At 45.2% G+C, this 22,796-nt stretch overlaps 1 protein-coding gene across 1 annotated transcript in view; it reads left to right on the forward strand.

Moving 5' to 3' along the window:
- The window catches only part of LOC144769378 (glucagon-like peptide 1 receptor), a 368,429-nt gene that overhangs the window by 177,829 nt on the left and 167,804 nt on the right, over window positions 1–22,796 (forward strand). The window contains exon 6 of the mRNA XM_078653433.1: window positions 14,645–14,801. Within this exon, the coding sequence (XP_078509559.1) occupies window positions 14,645–14,801 (157 nt within the window). The remainder of the gene's footprint in view (window positions 1–14,644; window positions 14,802–22,796) is intronic.

A 22,796-nucleotide genomic window follows, 5' to 3' on the forward strand; every position in this document is an offset into this window, starting at 1 on the left:
TTAAAAAGGGTGATCGGGAGAAGCCATCTAATTATCGTCTAATAGCTTTATTAGACTCAATAGGAAAAATTTTCGCTAAATGCCTTTTAATGTTAATAATGGAATGGGCAGAATTAAATAAGATTTTACCCATGGAACAAACAGGATTCCGAAAAGAGCATGGAACTTTAGACAACCTGACATTATTGCAGGTGATTACTGACAAATATGTACGTGTTCGAGGTGGCGGCATATACGCAGCATTTATAGATTTCTCCACGGCGTTCGATAAGGTGGATCGTCCAACGCTCTGGAGAAAGCTGGCTGCTTTGGGTATGCCAGGATATCTACTTGAATTAGTTAGGTCTCTACACTCGAACACATGGTGTAAGGTGCTACAAGGTGGAGAAAGGGGTCTCACTCAATCTATCCCCTCTCAGAATGGGCTAAAACAAGGGTGCATATTGGTGCCTATATTGTTTTCTTTATATACGGCCGACCTACCATCCTCTATTACAGCTTGTGAGGGACTAGCTCCGACAATTGGAGGGTCAACTATATCGGTCCTAATGTATGCGGATGATATACTCGTTTTAGATTTGACCCCGAAGGGTTTATCTAATCGTCTACATGCATTGAACCAATTTGCGGAAGCACATTATATGAAAATTAATACATCGAAAAGTAAAATCATGTGCATTTCGGGCAAGAAAAAATGTAGGTCTGGAAATTACAATTGGTTTATTGGCGGACAAAAACTCGAGGTGGTTAAAACCTATACCTTTTTAGGTAAAATAATATCAGCTAATCTTAGTGAGAACCCCCATATCGAACATAACTCTCGTAAAGCGCTGGCCCATGGTATGGGGTTATGTTCTTTGTATAATGCTACCGGGAAGAGACACTTCTCTCTCTTTCTGGATGTATTTAGAGCAAAAATTCCCGCAACTCTACTGTATGGAATTGAACTAGTGGAGTTGAAACAATGGGGATTTTTGCAAAAAATGGAAGGAAAGGTTCTGAGAAAAATTTCTTCTTTTAACAATGCATGTTCTATATCCTCATGCAGGTTAGAATTCGGACTCCGAAGCTGTTGGGCACAGGGGTTGGTTGCGCTCGTAAGATGGGTAGCCAGTTTGGCCAGAGGTAAATCGGGTACCCTAAGAGAAACCATTAAAAAGGAACTTCTGGGCAACTTTAACGAGTTCTCATCATTAGTAAAAAACTTTAGAAAAGCAGTAGCTCTGCTAGAGTTGGATGAAAGTACTTTATTTTTACTATCACCCTCAGAACTAAAGTCTAAACTAAAATGTACATCGTGGGAACTCTGTTATAAGTAGGATATAATAGTCCAACCTAGACCAAAAGAAAGGGAATCCCTGGTAAAAACATATATCCCACAGCAGACCCAACAATATCTTATTTGGAATATTCCCCATGGAATCCGTAGATTATGGTACCTTTTACGACATGATTTGCTTCCACTCAATATTCTTTTAGCAAAATGGTATGGGGTATCTCCAATATGTAATTTCTGTAATAATGATATACAGGATCGAAACCACGTCTTGTTTATTTGTCCTGCACTGCGCCCATTGCGCCATAAATGGTTAAAACCAATCTGTTTACAATTGGGAATTGTAAATGTAAAAATGTTCTTCCATGCACTTTACTGCCCCCCTAATGAAATGTTCTGTTCCAGAATTTTTAAATTTTTTAAAGGATTTTTAGATATTTATTAATGATGTACGGGGAGATGTTGATGATTGCTTTACTCGCTGATAAGTAGTGTTTTCCTTTTGTTGTATGTCTTTATTTATTTACTATTTCTTTTGTATAACGGTGTGTATAATTTTATGTGGCCCTCATTTGAGAGCCAAAACATAATAAACTTTGACTTTGACTTTGTAAAATACAGGCCGTCAAAATGCAGACTGCAAACACATAAATATCTAATGCCAGTACCTGAACCATACATAAGTATACCCCTACAAAAAGGCTGACCTATGTTAAATTCCAAGATCCAGTCAAACTCACTTCCCACCTATTGATACCCTCACTGGGTCTAGTTCACGCTATACACAACTTCATAAATAAATAAATAGTTATAGGACTGGGATAATATACTGTTGTAATTCCAGGCTTAGTACTTTTGGGCACATGCTTGGGATCAGGGTCAAGTTCATGTCGATTTTTTGTAGGGAGAAACTCATGTATGGGAGTTCTACTAGCAGTAGATGTTTTCAGTCTTTGTTTTGGAAGTCTTTTGTTTTCACCTGCTACCACCAGTTGTGTAGGCCTCCTCGAACTTGGGCACCAAGAGCAAGCCTGCCTCACAGCTCTCATGCGGGAGAAGGTCTCGCTGGTCCCGGGGGCCACCCTGGTGCAGATCTCCCCTGGAATCATTCTTCACTCCTGCAAGGACGTGGGCACGCAAGATGCTCTCCTGATGCAGAGGTGGCTCGCCCTACCCCAAAGATATTCAGTGACCTTGTCAGACGGTTGCCACTAAATAGGGAGAGGCTTAACTTTGTTGGAATTTTTAAGCCCTTTAAAAGGCCATTTGGAAACTTAACGGTGCCAGCCTCCTCCTCTAAGGACAGAAAAGCGTATGGAACTCATGCATGAGTTTCTTAACTGACCTTGAAATCATACACCTTGATTCTGGGGCCCAAAAGGGGAACTAACTGAACCCATACCTATTAGACGGGGAGTCCGTCAAGGATGTGTGTTGGCCCCTACACTCTTTTCTTTATTTGTCAACGACATCCCAGAATACTAAATGTAATAATGACTCCCCGAAACTGAATGGTGTGAGGATTCCCTCACTTTTATTTGCGGACGATACAATTTTGATTTCGCAAACGCCTATGGGTCTCCAAACACTCTTAAATTCCTTTAAAATGTATTGTGATGCAAAAGGCCTAGAAATAAACACAAAAAAACTAAATGTATGTCCATAAATCCTCATAAATCATTTAAAGGGCAATTCTTTTTAAACAACCAGAGACTTGATCTGGTTCCAAACTTCTCGTACTTGGGGGTTTCCCTAGATTTAACTACCTCATGGAAAACGCAAATTGAAAAAAGTAAAACTATTTTCAACCAGAGTATTTTTCCTATTATCAAGCGCCATGGGGCAAGTTCAAGCAAGTTCATTTCACAAGCACTAGAAGTTTTTAAATTCAAGGCCCAATCTGGTGCTTTATATGGAGCAGAAATCTGGGGTGTAAAGGCAGGTAATATCTTTACGACTAGCGAAAACACCTTTTACAGAAGGCTTTTGAGATTGCCCAAATGTACTCCACTAGTACCACTATTTATGGATTTAAACATGAAAAGGACAGACCACATTGCATTACTCAGGCCACTTTTGTTCTGGATTAGACTCTGGAGTATTCCGGATCTCGAAGACTATAGACATGGAATCTTGGAAGTCAAGAACCTTGATGTTTATATTACTAATCCTTGGCTTAAGTATGTCAAAAATTGGTTTTATCGTTTAGGCCTTGCCCATTTTTGGGATGACCCAATGTGTTTGAGACAAAGATGCAAGTCTCTGGTCAAGGCAAGATTTTGGTCTCATATAACTCACAAGTTCCAAAACGGTGATTCATGTGGATCCATTATACGAAGTTTTCTGGATTTTAAGGACTCTCCGTGTTTTTAAGACTTTTTAGATGAGATTGAACCACCCCTAGCAAAAAGCCTGTATTTAAAATTTAGATATGGTATACTAAGAACAAAATCTGTATTAGCAAGATGGGATAAGTCTCCAGGGCAACTAGGAAATGTAACTTGTACATGCTGTCAGTTAAACCAGAGAGAGGAGGACAGCCATATATTGTTTTTCTGTACAGCCTATGAACCAGCTAGGAGAAAATGGATCAAACCCTTGTGTAAAACATTAGGTATACGTTCATATCTTGAAGCATTTAGAATTATTAAAACAAAAACTGGACGTCTTACAGTGTTTTGTGTTAGCAGATTTTTACTAAGTGCTTGTTATACTCGTAAAAACATGGCTCTTGACCTGTAGAAATAAATCGTGTGCAAACTTCATACAAAGTATATTGCATTGATACTGGCTAGTGGTGGTTTTTGTAAAAACATCTGTTTACATGCTTTTTTATATATTGGATATTTATTGTATTAGATGATGTATTGTATACTTTCTGCTTCCCATTTATATATGAATTGATTGTTTGTGTATCCTCCGTGCTAAATGTATTGTTGATGTTTATGTATCTTTTATGGCCGAATGAGCCGAAATAAAGATTAAATGATGATGATGATGATGATACACCTTGATTCTGCAGGATATCTCTTAAGATGCTTGTTTGGGAGAAGATGCTATTTGTGGTTCTTGTCAGCTTCAGCAAAGAACCTGTCGCCTGGGTTCTAGGGCTTAAAAAGGGTTTCCCCGGCTGATTTGCCTCCAATCACTAATAAGCCTAGGGGTGGGCGAAACTGCAGCTTCCTACAGTGGGGTGTATTTTCTGTGTATGGTTTTTAATCAGACAAAAAAAACAGATTGCCTTTTCCAGCCCAGCTCACAACATTACTTGGACCCTAGAAAAATCTAAGAGCTCCTAACTTCAGCAAATTTGTTTTATATAACCTTGGAAAAATCAGATAGGAAATTCAAAATTGTAATAAGAAATTTCACAGTGCTTCAGTGTGAGAAGTTGGCCTGATATATAATGTTCACTATTCTAGTGAGCACTTTGTATCAGTCCAAACAACCCTTATTGATGATTGGTTGTAAGTCAACCTTATAGACCAGCTATCCTAGTAGCATGTATACGAGCAGTCTAAGGCTAAGACTCTAGAGGGCATGTTAAGCCAGCTGTTTTACCTTCACATTACCGCTTGAACACCCAGTGAAAGGACACCACACAAGTTGTTATGAAAATAAATGTATATTTATTTCTAACAAGTCTACCCTGAACTCTTTATGAGTCAGGGAGCTAAGCACAATACAAAACTCTTAAGAAAATACTTTAAGTCGCACAATTTACACAAATGCCCGAGGGGCACGAAAAACCATATATTACAAAAGTGGAATGCGAATTACTAGCAGGTAAGTAACGTTTCTCAGAGGCTTTAGAAACGCTAGGCCTACAATACTGAACCCTCAGGTTAGGAGCAGGAGGCCTAGGGGCGCCACGTGCAGAGTGGGAACTCTCACGCGCAAGGCGGGAAAAAGCCTATGGAAGCTAGTATTCACAAAGTTAGTGTTCTCGGGCGAACCCGACTAGGTAGGTCAAAAACGAAAGTGGATCTGGACCCTTGGATAGTGAGGCTATGCTGAGGCACCGAAATGCCGAAGTTACCTAGCCCAGGGGCTGCAGCTGCATAGGTCTGAAAAGACGTCGGGATTCTCCGTTGACGAACCAGGAGCCTGAAGGAAAGGAGTTGCTGGCAGGCGACCAGTGAAGATTGTTCGGGTGATCCAAGCCTGGATCGAAGAAAGATGGCACCTGAAAGCAGAGGGGACCAAGTTCGTGACTACTAGCCAGTAGTCAGGTGGCACCAGGAGGGCACCGGGTGGTAGTCACCTCGACTAGGTGAGTGGGCGACGCTGGGCTCTGTAGTCTCACGGACCAGGAGGCGTTGTCGGCGACCAGGATGGAGGTACGAGCTGTCCCACGATGGATGATGCTCTCGACGTCGCTGGACCCAGGATTGGGGCAACAAGTCTTGGCAAATTCAAGCCCACGCGGTGGACCTAAAATGGCGTCTGGAGTGGACCAGGAGGGTCCGGGGTGCTCCTCTCTTGGAAGGGAGCAAGGGCCAGTCTGGAGCAACCAGACCAGCAACAGTGATGTCGTCGGGCGTCGTTAAGAAGGCCACAAGCCAGCGGGCTAGTAGCCAAACAACGCGGTGAGCAGCAAAAAGCAGAAGGGCCCCACGCAGATCGTGGAGATGCTGGGAGGCTGAACTTCGGTGCTGGGGCTGCTCAGGGTCGGGGCTTCTCGGACCCCAAAGCACTCACCAGAGGATCCCTCGGCGGTCGTGCTGGAAAGAAGTCGTGCAGTCTTAAAGATGGCCGGTCCCTCGAGGTCTCGTCGCACCCACGGTTCTCAGCTTAGCTGTCGAGGTGGGTAGAGGTCAGAGGTGCCAGGGAAGCCGGTTCTCGTCGAGCTGGGCAGTCAGATTCCGGAGGAAGGACTTGCAGCAGACCGCAGTGTTCTTAAGATGGTGCCTGCGGATGCAGGGTGACTACTCCTTAGTCACAAGGGAGAATCTTGAAGAAGAAATCTTGATGTCCTTTCGTAGAAAGTCGTGTCTCGATTCCAAAGATGATCTGATTTGGAAGGGGGCCAGTTCCTACCTTTATCCTGTAAAAAGGGGCTGGCACGCGACTAAGTCCTGCCCTATGGGTGGGACTAGGAGGGGGGTGGTTACACCCCTCTCCTTTGGCGGGCTTTCCCCAGGCCAGGGGCTGGAGTGCCCCTGGAACTGGTTTCAGCCGGCCTATGCACAGTGAGCACCGGGGTGCCACTTGCAGTCACCTTCCTCTGAAGCCCTGCCTACCTAGGATACACAAAATTCTGTCTGGGACGGTGCTGGCACCGCCCCTGGCAGGAAACCCTTTGTCCTTGCCTCCTGCTCTGGGAGGACTCCCAGCAGCAGGAGGGCAGACTTGTGTCTCGGTGGCAGCATCCATTTTGTGGAGCTAAGGCTCTGTCTGACTTTAACCGGGGTTACAGGTTACATACATGTCGTGTCCCTCTAGAAGGGTGGAATGCTAACCCCGTTGCCAGAATTGGCGAGGGGTTAGTATTCCAATTCGTATGACACCTTACTCGACATGTTTTGATAAAGCGATACCAGAGTTGGCATATAACCGCGAGGATTATAATGCACTTAAGAGTATATGGTATGCGATATCATGGAAACGGCTAAGGGATGGATCCCGAAAGCCGCAGACAGGCTCAGCTCATGCCAGAGCACTATCTCACACGATTCCAAGCACTCTGCCTTCAGGATTGTCAAGGCCTGCCATAGGAGTGACTGATAGGAGATCTGTGTGTCCATTTTTAGGGTTAGATATAGGTATACTATATCTAAAGCAAAGGGTGATTACACCACCTTGCCCCAGCTGTCAAGCAGCCAGTTGTGTCAGATTTGGATGGCCAGCCAGGGGTGGCATAATACATGCTGCAGCCCCTGGTAGGCCCTGGGTACACCTATGCCCTGGGTACCTAAGGTACACTGTACAGGGACTGATAAGGTGACTCAGTATCCAATTAGATATGTACCTAAGGTATATGGAATCCATTTTACAGAGAGAGCAGTAGGCCTGGGGTCCTGAATAGCAGGGCCCCAGGTCAACTAAGTCAGAAAACCAGCAAAACACCAGGCAAAAAGTTGGGGGCAACCATAGTCAGGGATCTACCTTCCTACATAACCCCCCCCCCCCCCCAAACGAAAGGAGATAAGGCTATCCTTGCCAGGTAAGCCTATATTGCCTGAGTGGCCATATAAGGAAGTACCAGCACTGGCATGGTTACCCCCTATCTCATGGTCCACTAAGCAATCCCTCACCCTAAGGGTATCTGAGGGTCTCCACCATAGGGAATCTCTACCTGTGGTGTGTTTTGGCAAAGGAAAAGGCTGGTGCTGAAATGGAGTACTGAAGTGAGGCTCCACTAATTTTGGGCTCAGCTTCCTCCAATCATTTTCCACTATAGAGGCCTTTCTTTCCAAGACTGAGTTGTTTTGGGCTCTCAGGGTCAACCTCTGGCTACCTACAGCTGGAGGTTGGGTCCCTCTGTTTGGCTTACTGGAGGGACAGGTCAGGTTTGGGGCCCTCAGGTCCCAGGTTTGGCTGTGCCCAACAGTGTCCATCTGTGGGAGGTCCCTAACTAAATTTAAGGGGGATCCCTCAGGAGTCTGTTTTATTTTCACTTGGCTAGGATTACTAGCTTCAGTGCCCTTAATCTGTTGATTGGGAAGTTCTTTTGGACAGGGGGCCCTTTGGGGTCCACCACTGGCCTCCCTGACCTCTACAGCCCTGGGCTGACTGAGGCAGGGTAGAGAGGGGCAGGTTACCTGCTCCAGACTGGGTCCCACCTTGGAAGGGTCCACTGACATCAGGGGCTCTGCCAGGCTAGGCCTGACTACCTCTGGGGCAGTTCCTTCACAAGGGGTCAGATCAGTTCCCTGAGGAGGCTGATCCTTTCCTAAAGTCTGGTGGGAGGGAGATTTCTCTTCCTCCTCAATGCTCTCTGTCTGAGTGGAGTGATCCATAGTTTCAGGCTTCACAACACTATCATCTGTCTGAGTTTGAGCTGTGGCCATCACAACTCTCCCAACCTTTTCAGGAGGGGGCACAGTGTGGGTGTGGGCTGTGACCATCACAGCCTTTACAACCTGTTCTGGGAAGGAAGTTGTCTGAGATTGGGCTGTGACTGGCACAGCCCTCCTGACCTGTTCAGGGAGGACATCTTGGACTGGGGCTGTGGCTATCACTGCCCCACTAACCTTACCATGGAAGTTTACCATTTTAGAATGGGTTTCTTGCTCTACTTCAGCCCAGGCTGAGAGCTCTAAATCATTCCCCAGTAGGCAATCTACAGGCAAGTTTGGTGACACTGCCACTCTCTTGTGGCCAGTGACACCTCCCCAGCTGAGATTGACCACTGCCATGGGATGATCTCTCTGTACTCCATCAATATTGGTCACCTGGTATGTGGCACCAGGTAAAAGTTGCCTTGAGGGGACTAGACTCTCAGTCACCATAGTGATGCTAGCCCCTGTATCTCTATAGGCCTCAACTTTTATACCATTGATGAGGGGCTCCTGTCTGTACTTGCCCAAAGTGTTGGGACAAGTTGTGAAGTTGGCAAACCCCATGCCAGTCTCACAGACAAGAGTATCTAAGTTTGGGGACCTGGTTAGGCCAGAGTCCCCAGGAACTCCCAAAGTAAATGCACCCAAATTCTTGGGGGCACTCCCACCACCTGGGGGATTACTACTAGTAGTAACAGGAGGTTTGGGAATGTTACTTGGGGGTATGTTCTCCTTATTGTTATTCTTTGGGCAACTGCTGTCAGTTTTCAAATGACCCACCTGTTTACAGGGATAACAATAAGGTTTCTTCTGGTTATTAGAAGGATTCTGGGACCCACCCCCCTCAGAGGATTTTTGGGGCCCTGATGTGGTTTGATCTGGAGATTTATTCCCACCCTTCTCTTGAGGCTTAGTTGATTCCTTTTTCTGGTCACCACCTTGGTTCTTGGGCCTAATCCTGGTTCTGACCCATTTGTCTGCCCTCTTACCCAATTCTTGTGGAGAGGTCAGATCAGAGTCTACCAGGTGCTGGTGTAATAACTGGTTCTGACAATTATTTAAGACTTGCTCTCTCATAATAAGATTATATAATCCTGTGAAGTCAGTAACCTTGCTACCCAGTAGCCAGCCTTCCAAAGCCTTAGTGGCACAATCAACAAAGTCAGACCAGTCCTGAGACTGAGTTTTCTGGGTGTCTCTGAACAGCAACCTGTACTGCTCAGTGGTTAAGCCAAACCCATCAACCAGTGCATTTTTCAGGACCTGGTAATTGTTAGCATCCTCAACTCTAGTAGTGAGGAGCTTATCTCTACCTTTGCCATCAAAGGAGAGCCACAGTATAGCTGCCCACTGACTTTGGGGGATGCACTGTACAGTGCAGGCCCTCTCCAAAGCAGCCATCCATTTCTGGATGTCATCCCCTTGTTTAAAGGGGGGCACTATCTTAGTCAGGTGTTTAGTATCTAAACCCTTCTCTTTTTCTCTTGGGAGATTGCTGCCACCAGTGGGAACTGTCCCACTCATCTGCTGCTCTCTAGCAAAGGCAAGCTTCTCTTTGGCCAGGGCAAGTTCTTCCCTTTCAATCCTCAGTTTAGCTTGTCTCATCCTTGCTTCATGCTCTCTTCTCTGAGGGGAAGTCAATCTCCTCTGGGGAGAGTTCCTTCTCCCCTGAGAAGAGGCATTAGAGTGCAGAGATATGCTGGAGTCCCTAGAAGGAGATCTACCTCTTCTAACTCCAAAGTTAGGCCTCATTAGGGTCATTACTGGGGGTCTCCCAGATCCTTTCCCAAGTAGGTCTAAGTTGGCCCTAGTTAGTCTGCTGACTAACTCAGGACCCTTGTTTGCCTCACCCTCAGAGAGTTCCTCAGGATCCTCCTCCTCAACTGCATTTACAGTGTTGTGGAGTTCTGGATCCCCAGTGGTACCCTCTAAGGCTGGCATATTCCCATCTAGCTGAGAAAGCTTTCTCGCATCATAGGTCTCTAAGAGACCTATCAGAAAGGGAATGGTGGGGTTAGACCCCTGTTTCAGTTTCCTGGAGGTACACACCTGTCTCATCTCCTGGAAACTGAGAGCTGCATATCTTGAAGTGACCTGTGGAGGGTCAATAACCACAAGGGGAGTCTCTGAAGACTCTCCATGGGTAGACATGCTTTTCTAGTGAGGTGTAAGTGGTGCACTTACCTACACTATATGTTTGCCTACTGATCCCTTGCTAGAGTTGTAGTTTAGGGTGTGCTAGGCCCTAGGAGCTACAACAGCTGGTTCAGTAGAACTCAGAGTATTCTAAGCTAAGTTATATGTACCTTTAGTACTTATGTGATCTTTCAAATGATATTCTTCGGATATGTGTGGCAAAACAACAGCAAGCTCAAATCCCAACCGCTGCTCACCAATGTGAGAAGTTGGCCTGATATATAATGTTCACTATTCTAGTGAGCACTTTGTATCAGTCCAAACAACCCTTATTGATGATTGGTTGTAAGTCAACCTTATAGACTGGCTATCCTAGTAGCATGGATACGAGCAGTCTAAGGCTAAGACTCTAGAGGGCGTGTTAAGCCAGCTGTTTTACCATCACATTACCCCTTGAACACCCAGTGAAAGGACACCACACAAGTTGTTATGAAAATAAATGTATATTTATTTCTAACAAGTCTACCCTGAACTCTTTATGAGTCAGGGAGCTAAGCACAATACAAAACTCTTAAGAAAATACTTTAAGTCGCACAATTTACACAAATGCCCGAGGGGCACGAAAAACCATATATTACAAAAGTGGAATGCGAATTACTAGCAGGTAAGTAACGTTTCTCAGAGGCTTTAGAAACGCTAGGCCTACAATACTGAACCCTCAGGTTAGGAGCAGGAGGCCTAGGGGCGCCAAGTGCAGAGTGGGAACTCTCACGCGCAAGGCGGGAAAAAGCCTATGAAAGCTAGTATTCACAAAGTTAGTGTTCTCGGGCGAACCCGACTAGGTAGGTCAAAAACGAAAGTGGATCTTGACCCTTGGATAGTGAGGCTATGCTGAGGCACCGAAATGCCGAAGTTACCTAGCCCAGGGGCTGCAGCTGCATAGGTCTGAAAAGATGTCAGGATTCTCCGTTGACGAACCAGGAGCCTGAAGGAAAGGAGTTGCTGGCAGGCGACCAGTGAAGATTGTTCGGGTGATCCAAGCCTGGATCGAAGAAAGATGGCACCTGAAAGCAGAGGGGACCAAGTTCGTGACTACTAGCCAGTAGTCAGGTGGCACCAGGAGGGCACCGGGTGGTAGTCACCTCGACTAGGTGAGTGGGCGACGCTGGGCTCTGTAGTCTCACGGACCAGGAGGCGTTGTCGGCGACCAGGATGGAGGTACGAGCTGTCCCACGATGGATGATGCTCTCGACGTCGCTGGACCCAGGATTGGGGCAACAAGTCTTGGCAAATTCAAGCCCACGCGGTGGACCTAAAATGGCGTCTGGAGTGGACCAGGAGGGTCCGGGGTGCTCCTCTCTTGGAAGGGAGCAAGGGCCAGTCTGGAGCAACCAGACCAGCAACAGTGATGTCGTCGGGCGTCGTTAAGAAGGCCACAAGCCAGCGGGCTAGTAGCCAAACAACGCGGTGAGCAGCAAAAAGCAGAAGGGCCCCACGCAGATCGTGGAGATGCTGGGAGGCTGAACTTCGGTGCTAGGGCTGCTCAGGGTCGGGGCTTCTCGGACCCCAAAGCACTCACCAGAGGATCCCTCGGCGGTCGTGCTGGAAAGAAGTCGTGCAGTCTTAAAGATGGCCGGTCCCTCGAGGTCTCGTCGCACCCACGGTTCTCAGCTTAGCTGTCGAGGTGGGTAGAGGTCAGAGGTGCCAGGGAAGCCGGTTCTCGTCGAGCTGGGCAGTCAGATTCCGGAGGAAGGACTTGCAGCAGACCGCAGTGTTCTTAAGATGGTGCCTGCGGATGCAGGGTGACTACTCCTTAGTCACAAGGGAGAATCTTGAAGAAGAAATCTTGATGTCCTTTCGTAGAAAGTCGTGTCTTGATTCCAAAGATGATCTGATTTGGAAGGGGGCCAGTTCCTACCTTTATCTTGTAAAAAGGGGCTGGCACGCGACTAAGTCCTGCCCTATGGGTGGGACTAGGAGGGGGGTGGTTACACCCCTCTCCTTTGGCGGGCTTTCCCCAGGCCAGGGGCTAGAGTGCCCCTGGAACTGGTTTCAGCCGGCCTATGCACAGTGAGCACCGGGGTGCCACTTGCAGTCACCTTCCTCTGAAGCCCTGCCTACCTAGGATACACAAAATCCTGTCTGGGACGGTGCTGGCACCGCCCCTGGCAGGAAACCCTTTGTCCTTGCCTCCTGCTCTGGGAGGACTCCCAGCAGCAGGAGGGCAGACTTGTGTCTCGGTGGCAGCATCCATTTTGTGGAGCTAAGGCTCTGTCTGACTTTAACCGGGGTTACAGGTTACATACATGTCGTGTCCCTCTAGAAGGGTGGAATGCTAACCCCGTCGCCAGAATTGGCGAGGGGTTAGTATTCCAATTCGTATGACACCTTACTCGACATGTTTTGATAAAGCGATACCAGAGTTGGCATATAACCGCGAGGATTATAATGCACTTAAGAGTATATGGTATGCGATATCATGGAAACGGCTAAGGGATGGATCCCGAAAGCCGCAGACAGGCTCAGCTCATGCCAGAGCACTATCTCACACGATTCCAAGCACTCTGCCTTCAGGATTGTCAAGGCCTGCCATAGGAGTGACTGATAGGAGATCTGTGTGTCCATTTTTAGGGTTAGATATAGGTATACTATATCTAAAGCAAAGGGTGATTACACCACCTTGCCCCAGCTGTCAAGCAGCCAGTTGTGTCAGATTTGGATGGCCAGCCAGGGGTGGCATAATACATGCTGCAGCCCCTGGTAGGCCCTGGGTACACCTATGCCCTGGGTACCTAAGGTACACTGTACAGGGACTGATAAGGTGACTCAGTATCCAATTAGATATGTACCTAAGGTATATGGAATCCATTTTACAGAGAGAGCAGTAGGCCTGGGGTCCTGAATAGCAGGGCCCCAGGTCAACTAAGTCAGAAAACCAGCAAAACACCAGGCAAAAAGTTGGGGGCAACCATAGTCAGGGATCTACCTTCCTACATTCAGAAATCGCACAGCTAGTCTTTCCGTATTCTGAATATATATCTGACATTTTTAATATGGGAAAGTTTGAGTGTTGTGTCAGATGGGCCTAATTGGGTCCAATCTTAAGGTTATGTTGCTTTTAAAAACAGCACTGGGAGAACCATTGTAAAAATAGGGGAAAAGTGTGTATAACATTGTACCCTTTTAAAGTTCCACTACAACGCTGCAGAGGCTGTGCCCACAGCTTGTGCACTGTTTAACACTTGTGTGACACGTTTACAATAATGTTACCCTGGTAGTGATACACACAAGGTGTGTCACAAATGCACAAGCCAAATCCTCATCTGAGGTCAAAATAACAGTACAAGAGAGGGCTGATAGATGACCTACCTGGTGGGACTGTATCACCATCCGAGCTCTCAGTCCCCTTCTCTCTATCATGCTTTTGATTATAAGGTGTTGGTAGTACCTCTTGTGTTGACGGTTGACCCAGTGGTTGTTGGTGAGCTTTCTTTTAGAAGTGCTCTGTGTATCTGTATTTACAGTTTTCTCTACATCAGTCGTATCACCTGTATTGCTGGTGCTCCTTGGTTTGCTTTGAGCTCTGTTGTGCTAGTGTTTGTGTGTCTATGCTGGCAGCTGCCCCAGTGTTGGCAGATCCATTGTGTTGGCAGTGTTGGATGCTGGTATGGATGTCCCTTTGTAGACTATAACACTAATGGGGGAGTGGGTGGGAATTGTTTTAAGAGGAAGGAGCATATCCTCCAAGCAAGAAGGATTTCTGCTTCCTCTTATTGGTCACCCTGTTTAGGTTACAGCATGGTGCTCTGTCCAGGCTGTGATCAAAAACATGGCTAGCAGGTGCAGTGTTTGGTTAGGGGGCGATTCTCGAAGATAAATAAACATGTATATTTACTCATGCGCATATTTACAACTACACCTAGGTGTAACTCTACACTTTTTTGGTATTTGCCATTTCTGAGTGTAGAGTAAAACCTTGGTGTAGACTTACATGCCTCAACCCCTGCAAACCAGAGAGTGGAGGCTCCTACTGCAGGATTTCTAAGTGTATAACTACTACTACTCTATGATAGATGAAGGCCACGTGTCCTGACTGTCCTGAGTGAAGGTTTGCCGTCCTTTAAACACTGCACCTGCTAACCATATCCAGAGTTCCCTTGAATCTGTGCTCTCAGTGGGCGAAGCCTCACCAAATCATTGAGGTCTTGTGATCTTGCCCCTTGTCCAGGCGCCTCTGGGACCTGCGGCACCGGATCCACCTGCACCTGTTCGTGTCCTTCATGCTGCGGGCGGTGTCTGTGCTGGTGAAGGATGCCGTCCTCAAGCATCAGTACCAGACCGCATTGGACCCAACTCATGCCTGGCTGGAGGGTCACCACACAAAGGTAAGAGGGGTCGGCGGAGGCCAAATCAGTTTGGAGGTCACTATGTCTTAAAGATCCTAAACCAAGCACAGATGATGACCCACTGAAACCCGTGTCTATGTCAATATGTCTCTTGTGTTTCCCAGATGTCATATGCTAACCTTATCTTTAGCTGCTTCCATTTGCTACACTACCTCTGGCTGTCCCATCCCATCATTATCAGCCTGTTCTGCTTGCAGCTTCTTCTATCTGCCTTATATACTCCACTGAGCTCGAGTATCTTTGCAGGTTCTCTCATCCACCTGTCTCTCTGCTTCCAGGGCTCTCGCATCTGCCCAACACCCTCTTGTCCCGGGTAATGTCATCCACCTGTCTTTTATCTGGGCTCTGTCAAGAACATGTCAAAGACTACACATGGAAAGCGAATCAGACACACACGGTCTTTGGGGAACAATAGGAACCTCTTCACAACATGACAGAAAACTTCAGGGGGAGTGAAAAGCGCATGCAGAACTGGGACTGTGTGAATACTGCAAGGGACACAACTGTAGAGAGTGGAGGGTGCTGAGCCGAAGAGGAATGGACCAGGGGTTCAGGCATGGACCACCACAGTGCAGGACTAAAGCAGAGACGGAGGTGGAGGAATTGGCCAAAGAGAGTGTGCCAGCCAAGAATCAAATAACACCAGAAATACCAGGGATTCATAACAAGAAATCTAGCAATTAGATAAGAAAGGAAAATAAAGTCTCCTTGGATAGGAATGAAAACTCAGTGTTTTGGGACTGGTGGATTATAGTTAGATTCAATCCAGTGGTTCCCTTGGATTAGGTTGGGTATCCCTGTAAACTCTGTGACACCTCACACTCCTGAGGAGACAGCAGTACTAGAATCTATACCCGAGGAAACTCCTCACCCCGACTTAACCAACCTGAGCACTAGATCTTGCGAACAAGAACATTGAATTAGAAATGACAGAAGCAGGTAATGCCCAGCATGCACAGATAACCTGTAGAAACAGACAGTGCCAAATGGCCATAGGAGCAAAAAGTAGCAGATTATTCCAAGGTGGCACAATAAAATTGCAGAAACTGTCAATATACTACTGCTACACGAAACAGGCTGAAACATGTAACATCCCAGCTTACATCTGGAACAGCAGAATCAGTTAATACCGAGCTAGCACTCGTGACTCTGCCCAGTTGGTAAGAAAAAAAGACAGTAACAAGTTGCCACGTGCACCTGGTGCAACCATGAAATGATTAGCGCCCATAGCAACACAAGAATTGTTTTCTACACAAAGGCACTAGACCATAAAAATACTGATTACAAAAAAGTCCATAAGCAGGGATTAGCTTTCTACAGCGACACATCTGTGTCAAAATATCCCAGAAAACAAAATGTGGTCCACAAATGAAGAAACAAAAAAATAAAATATGATAAACACAAAAATAAAGAAACAATATTCTCTGTACTTAAAAAACGAGAGTTAATATATTTAGGCATAATAAATTAGGTCAGTAAAAAAAACCTCTTTTCCTTAGCTTTACCATAATCAATTAAATAACAGTATATACATGAAGTGGGTGTGGGAGGGTGGTAGCCATGTGCAACTCACTGATGTGAAAGCCATACTCACTTCATTAAAGCAATGAATACATCTTATAAATGTGTTTGGTCAACATTAAAGGTTGCTTGTAGTGAGACTCTCCATCCAGGTGAAAAAATACACTTCGAATCCATAGGTGAAAACCCATCGGCAGCTCAATATAAATTAAAATGAAAACCTAAAAACAATTAACATGTCCTGGTATGGGCCTAAATAACATTAATTTCATAACGAGTTCACAAACAACGAAACATACCAAACTTGAAAGCAGCCACACGTTGAAAGAAACTCTTAACATTGATGTGACAGCATCACTGGGCCTGCTTGCCACAGGAGGCTGGTGCAGCACATGCTTCTGAGCTGGGCGTGTGGCCAATCTCTCCCTTGCATTGCAGGAATGTCCAAAGCCCTCGCACTGTAAAAGGTATTTCCACTAAGCCCCACAAACCTCTTTGCGTGTAAATATTAATGAGGCAGGAACCGGGCTGGCGACTGCTAGTGAAAAGTTGTAAACGCTGCCACGGAGGCCTGCGCGGGTCAGCAGGCCGCCATTCCCGAATGTGGAATGACTGTACTGGCATTGTGCCCTTTGCCCCTCATAGGGGCCACGCGCAACAAACAGTTGCACGCTGTCTGCTCCCGACGAAGTCTCACGCCGGGAAAATCTGGACAACTTTCTCTTTGCAAATGTTTCATACCTGTCCACAGAAGGTCCTAAAAAGATCATGCGGTGACCACAAAAGTGTCCACGAAGCATTTATGGTGGTCGACAATCTGTGCTGCCCCTCTCCCGCCTCCCCCATTGACCTCCTTCTCTACAGATTCCCTCACTACCACCCCCACCCGTTCCCCTCATCACTCCTCAGTCCCTCTCTCACTAGCATTTCATTTGTTTTATGGCGCTACTCATACCAGTGTAGGGTGTCGGAGCACTTTACATCACGCACATAGTATACAAAGGCAATAAACCATATATGTGTAAATCAGTCTATAGGAAATGTAACTTAGGGCAATGAGGATGACAAGTTGTAGGAATCACGTCATCAATACTAATAGGCCGTTTATTTTAAGGTTGCTTGTACTGGGGAAACAAAAACGGTACTAATTACAATGTATACCTACCCTTTTCAGCGACATTAAGATAATAAAAGGGTGGGGGGAAAGCTTAACGTTCGCATCTATACCCTGCAGTTTGCATGCAGCTCTTTGATGGCAGTCCAAAGCTCACTGTGCTATATTAGGATTGTAACTTATGAACTGCAAGTAACAAAGGGATCTCTGTGACAAAAGCATTAATCCATTGAGCTATCCCCGTAAAAAAAACAGTTCTGCGATCTGCATGGTACACGTTCTTTGCAGCAGGCATATGAAACCTCTGCGCTACTTAATTATGAGTCACAACTGCCACTAGGCAACACTCGATCTTTCTCCAGCTGGTACTTTAATCACCTGAGTTATCTTGACGATTTTATTGTCTCTGCAAACTGCTGGACACACAAGTAACTCAGCAGCAGGTGATTTAAACCCATAAGCTATTTCTAAAACAGCGCCCTCCACTGGCTCCCCACCCCGAACTCAGCGCTATGTGCGGCTGCACCTCCTTGAAGCCCCCGGTGCACACAGTAATCACTATCAGCCTGATTCATCATTCTCCCGTTTTGCGAGCCCCTAATAGCGATTCATAAGGAATCGCTATTAAGGACTTGCAAAACGGGATTCATGTAGAAATTGCATAAAGAAATGCGATTCCTACACATTCCTTATTTGCGATTAGCAAATTTCTAATCGCAAATAAGGAATAACTCCCCATTCATTCCTATGGGCCTAAAGGCCCATAGGAATGAATGGGGAGTTATTCCTTATTTGCGAATAGCAATTTGCTAATCGCAAATAAGATAGCGATTTCAAGGGTGCCAGGGGTGTCCAAAGGACACCCTGTAGCACCCCTGAAATGTAATCTACATTGGTGTTGCGCACACACATGTCCAAAGGACATGTGTGTGTGTAACATGCAACTTAGAAAAATGCATTTAAATGCATTTTTCTAAGTTTTCGCTATTTACCACGAGGTTTGACCTCGCGGTAAATAGCGGCTCAAAATAGCGATTTCGGTATTTTAAAATGGTTCATGAATTGCATTTAAGGAATCTCTAATAGAGATTCCTTAAATGCAATTCCTCGCAAATATGCGAATTCTTTAATAGCGATTTTTGCATTTGGGATGATGAATCCCAAATGCAAAAATTGCACTCGCAAAGGGCCAGATTCTCAGAATCTGGCCCTTTGCGAGCGCAATTAAGCTTGATGAATCAGGCTGTAAATTTCCACTGCAGCTGTTTGAGATGTGGGCCATATTTTTGCTGGGACGGAGCATCATACACAGACATTAGGGGGTGCATGAACCATTGCCTAATCCCCTAATGCCCACAGAACATATTGGGAAATTGCCATTTTTTCAGTGGTTCCCCCCACCTTTTGCCCTATCTATATTCTTGGATTTGGAACTCTGTTCACTTTACACCTGCTAACCAGAAGCAAAGTGCTTGTGCTTCCCCATTTAATACTACAAAATGTTCTCAATCCTAATTTACATAATTAAATATCCTATACGGCCATAGTATATGGTGCAGAAATGCACCCATGACACGGAAAGTTAAATGTCACTTGTTTACTGCAGAACTGATTGTGCTATCCACTACAGTAACTTAGGAAACATGGGTTGAGGCAAACCCTGTGTAACCTTACTAATGTAGTCTAAAATCTACGGGACAGACCTGCCATAATAAACCTTTTTGACAGGCAGAAAGGCCAGCTTTAAAATCTTCCATAAGTCAACCCTAAGCACTCATTAACACCACAGGGTAGGGTGCCTGATATTTAAAAGTGGAACATGTGTGAAATTAAAATAGCCATGTACTTTCAGTGATTAGGTCCTAAAAGTTATTTTCACTGCCAGGGCTGTAGCTGAATACAGGAAACAGTCGAAGTACAGATTATAAACTTTAGTCTGTACCTTTTGACAGGAAACAGTTGCAACAGTCATTCAAAGACTATTTTTTATATATAGTAAAAATCCAATTTAATGTCAAAGTCAGATTTGTAATAGATATTTAGGAAAATAATTTGAAAGTTACCTTTTACTAGCCTGAACATCCAGTTGGCTAATTAGTATTAAACAACTGATAACTGGTCGGCCTCTGCTCGGCTTTAATAAGGTGTGAAAACTTCTCCCAAAGCTTGAAAAATGGCCTAAGTGCTGAGAGATGTTTTTCTTCCCCTTTCAGGAAGACTGGTTAGGGTGAACCCAGATACTTAATTAACATTCAAAGAGGCGTACCGTTTCACCTGTAAATATAAGGTGAGACCTGAAGAAGGCAACTCTTTATTCCCCCCAACCAGGCTGGCACCAAACCCAGTGGGTGGAGAACTACCCCCGGAACCATTATTAAGTGATCACAGAGGAGGAGAATGCTCATTTCCCTGGTCACAACTCTAGGTGAGCACACAGGCTGTTCATAAGTGAGGAAGGGGTTCGCCATCTTGAATTTTAGGACTGAGGTGCACTGTGGGATTGTTTACAGTAGAGCAAACAGAAACTGCTGCAAAAGTGGGTAGGATTGCCACTGGGAACTTTTATCCCATTGGTCAGGGAGGAGCCAGGAGTCACCCCTACTCACTAGCTTATGCTAAATTAAATGTGAGCACCCAAAGGCACCCTCCTCAGAACACTTTCTGGACCTGAAGAATATCTGAAGAGGAATGTACCCTGTCTGCTGTAACCTGAGATGAGCCTGAAAGACTGGAACTGTCTCCTCTTGTAACTACTATAAAGAAGTGGACTCCAAGAATCCACTGACTGACCTCCTTGTGGTTACACCAACACAAAAAGCTGCAAAAGGGCTTTTTCCTGAAGTGAGCAGTTGACCAGTAGTAAGTGGGCCTGGACTGGACCTTGCTGGTAGCCTCTGCTGAAGTGAGATCTGGTCCCCAAACACTGTCCCTGAGGTGCTAGTAGCCTTAACAGTGACCGAGAGAAACTGCTCCAGAAACTCTGAAAAGTTGGGAATTTGAAAATTGTTAGATTTCCAAGGCCTCTGAAGCCGTGGGGGGGACCTCCCAACAAAGGTGTCTGACTCTGATTTCGATGCACCTTCCTTGGATACAGTTGCATGCTTACCTTGCTGGAGGATGTGAGCTCCATAAAATAAACTAAATCAGAAGGGTAAATCTATCCACCCCACACTCCATTGCGATCAGGCTGCAAGCGTGACCAGGTCCCAGTCTACTGTATCCAAAGATTATCATTGGCTCTTAGTTTTTTTTCGTGCCATTTTTTCTTAAACATGAAGAAATTCCTATCTCCAGTCCCTTGTAATGTTTTTTTGTTGTTTTTCTGTCATTTTGTTTATTAAATGGTTCTTGATTTTTCTAATTCAGTTGCGATTTTTATTTTTTGGAGTTTCGACTTTATTACTGTTATGGTACTGCATAATTACTTTACAAATTGAATTAACTTAAGCCTCTTTGCTCTGTGCCATAGTTACCAGGGGATTGAGCTCAGGTTAATTTATGGACTTTGGGGTTCACCCTGACAAGTTAGTGTTATTATGCCTTGAGGTGAGCAACTGCCCTCCCCAAAAATGTATCCACTTTCTTACACTATATATCAAAGAAAGCTTCAGCTTTGCAAATTGATACCACCATTTCAGGTGTTGGTATCTAATCAATAGTTTGTGATCATAGTTGAGGTTGCAAACCCTTCATTACATTTCATTTTCACTTATTAGGAAGTTAAGACCACTGGTTCATGCTCCTTTACCTAAATATTCGTAATCGGCCACAAAATTTACATGTGTAAATCCCACTATGACTTTAATATGTTACAACTTTGGATTTTGTAGCTTCAACTAGAAAAAAATATTTGTATATCTTACCCCATGCCCCCTATACTGCCCCTTTTGTAGTTAATTTATGTGTGTTATGATTCCTGACATTTCTTACACAAAGTTAGTGCACTGACTTTACAAACGATAAGTCTTTTAAGAATTTTAAGCAATGTGACTTATTGCCATACACAACAGTCTGCAGCAATTCAGGAAGTGGGACATCCATTGATTCCTCGCTCTCTCATCTTTTGTCAACATTCTTGCCAGGCTACCTTTCTCTCCTGTTTGGACCTGTCTCAGGCTACTAACACTCTTAGTGTCACATTCTTTTTTCTTTTAAATGTTTTTATTGATTTTAAACTTCAACTAATCACATATAGTGGTATGCATACATTTCAATCTGGTTATAGCAGTTACCTTCAGCATAACAGTGCACAGTGAATCAATCAATCACTACAGGTGAGTGTCCATCATTTCTCGACATTTCCATCTCCACAGTTGGGGAGACACCATAATTCCCCTCTATGCGTATTCCACCGCTCCATTTTTATCCCATTTCTTAGGACATCCCCTAGATGTATACACATCTTTTTCTGCGATCATACATTTATCCATTTTAGCTGCCCAAACCTTAATCAATGGTCTTTCTGCTGCCCCCCATTTCATTTCAATTGCTCTTTTAACTAAAGTGTAACCCAGGTTGGCTAGTTGCTGTTCCACTTCTGTAAGATCAGTGGCCTCCCAAATGTTAAGAAGCCCAATTGGTGGTGTTAGAGTTATTTGTTTTCCTAGTGTGTCCTGTATTTGCGTCGTTGTCCCGTCCCACATGGGTCATATTTGCGGACAGTCCCATTTAGTGTGATAGAAGGTTGCCTCTTGGTGACATCCGCGCAAATAGAGTGTGTCCTGTCTTGTTCCCATTTTGGCTAAAGTAACCCTGGTAAGGTACGTTCTATGTAGGATTTTTAATTGGATCAGTCAGAAACTAAGCGTAATAGCTGCTTCCCTTGGGGACATCCGTGCAGTTTGCCAGTCATCATCTTCAATGTGCCCCATATCAGCTTGCCATTTATCTCGGAGAGTTCGAAAGGGATCTGGCAGGTTATTGCACAATTTGCGATATGTTAGTTATATGGCTTTGTCTGGGATTGGCTCAGAAAGCAACCGGTCTTCCAAGGGGGATGAATCTGGTAAATTTCTTATGTCTGGAAGTGCCACTGTGAGTGCATGGCGGATCTGCAGATAGCGAAAAATCTCCCCTTGCGCCAATTCATATTTCTCTTGTAGTTCACTGAATGTAAGGATTTTGCCCTTCTTGACTAGATGTCTTACGGTGGACAGTCCAATTGTGTCCCACTTATCAAATCCTAATTGATGACACAGTAGCCCCAGTATTTTGAATTGACCACAGGGGTGTGGCCTGAGTCAGCACCCCGGTCCAACCCAGACGTTTAGCAGCCTGATGCCAAATTTCCACTATCCGAGGCATAGGTCCCAGATACCTCCCTTTCCGGATCTTCGTGT

This window comes from Lissotriton helveticus, chromosome 7 (assembly GCF_964261635.1).
Source record: "Lissotriton helveticus chromosome 7, aLisHel1.1, whole genome shotgun sequence".
Lineage (NCBI taxonomy): Eukaryota > Metazoa > Chordata > Amphibia > Caudata > Salamandridae > Lissotriton > Lissotriton helveticus.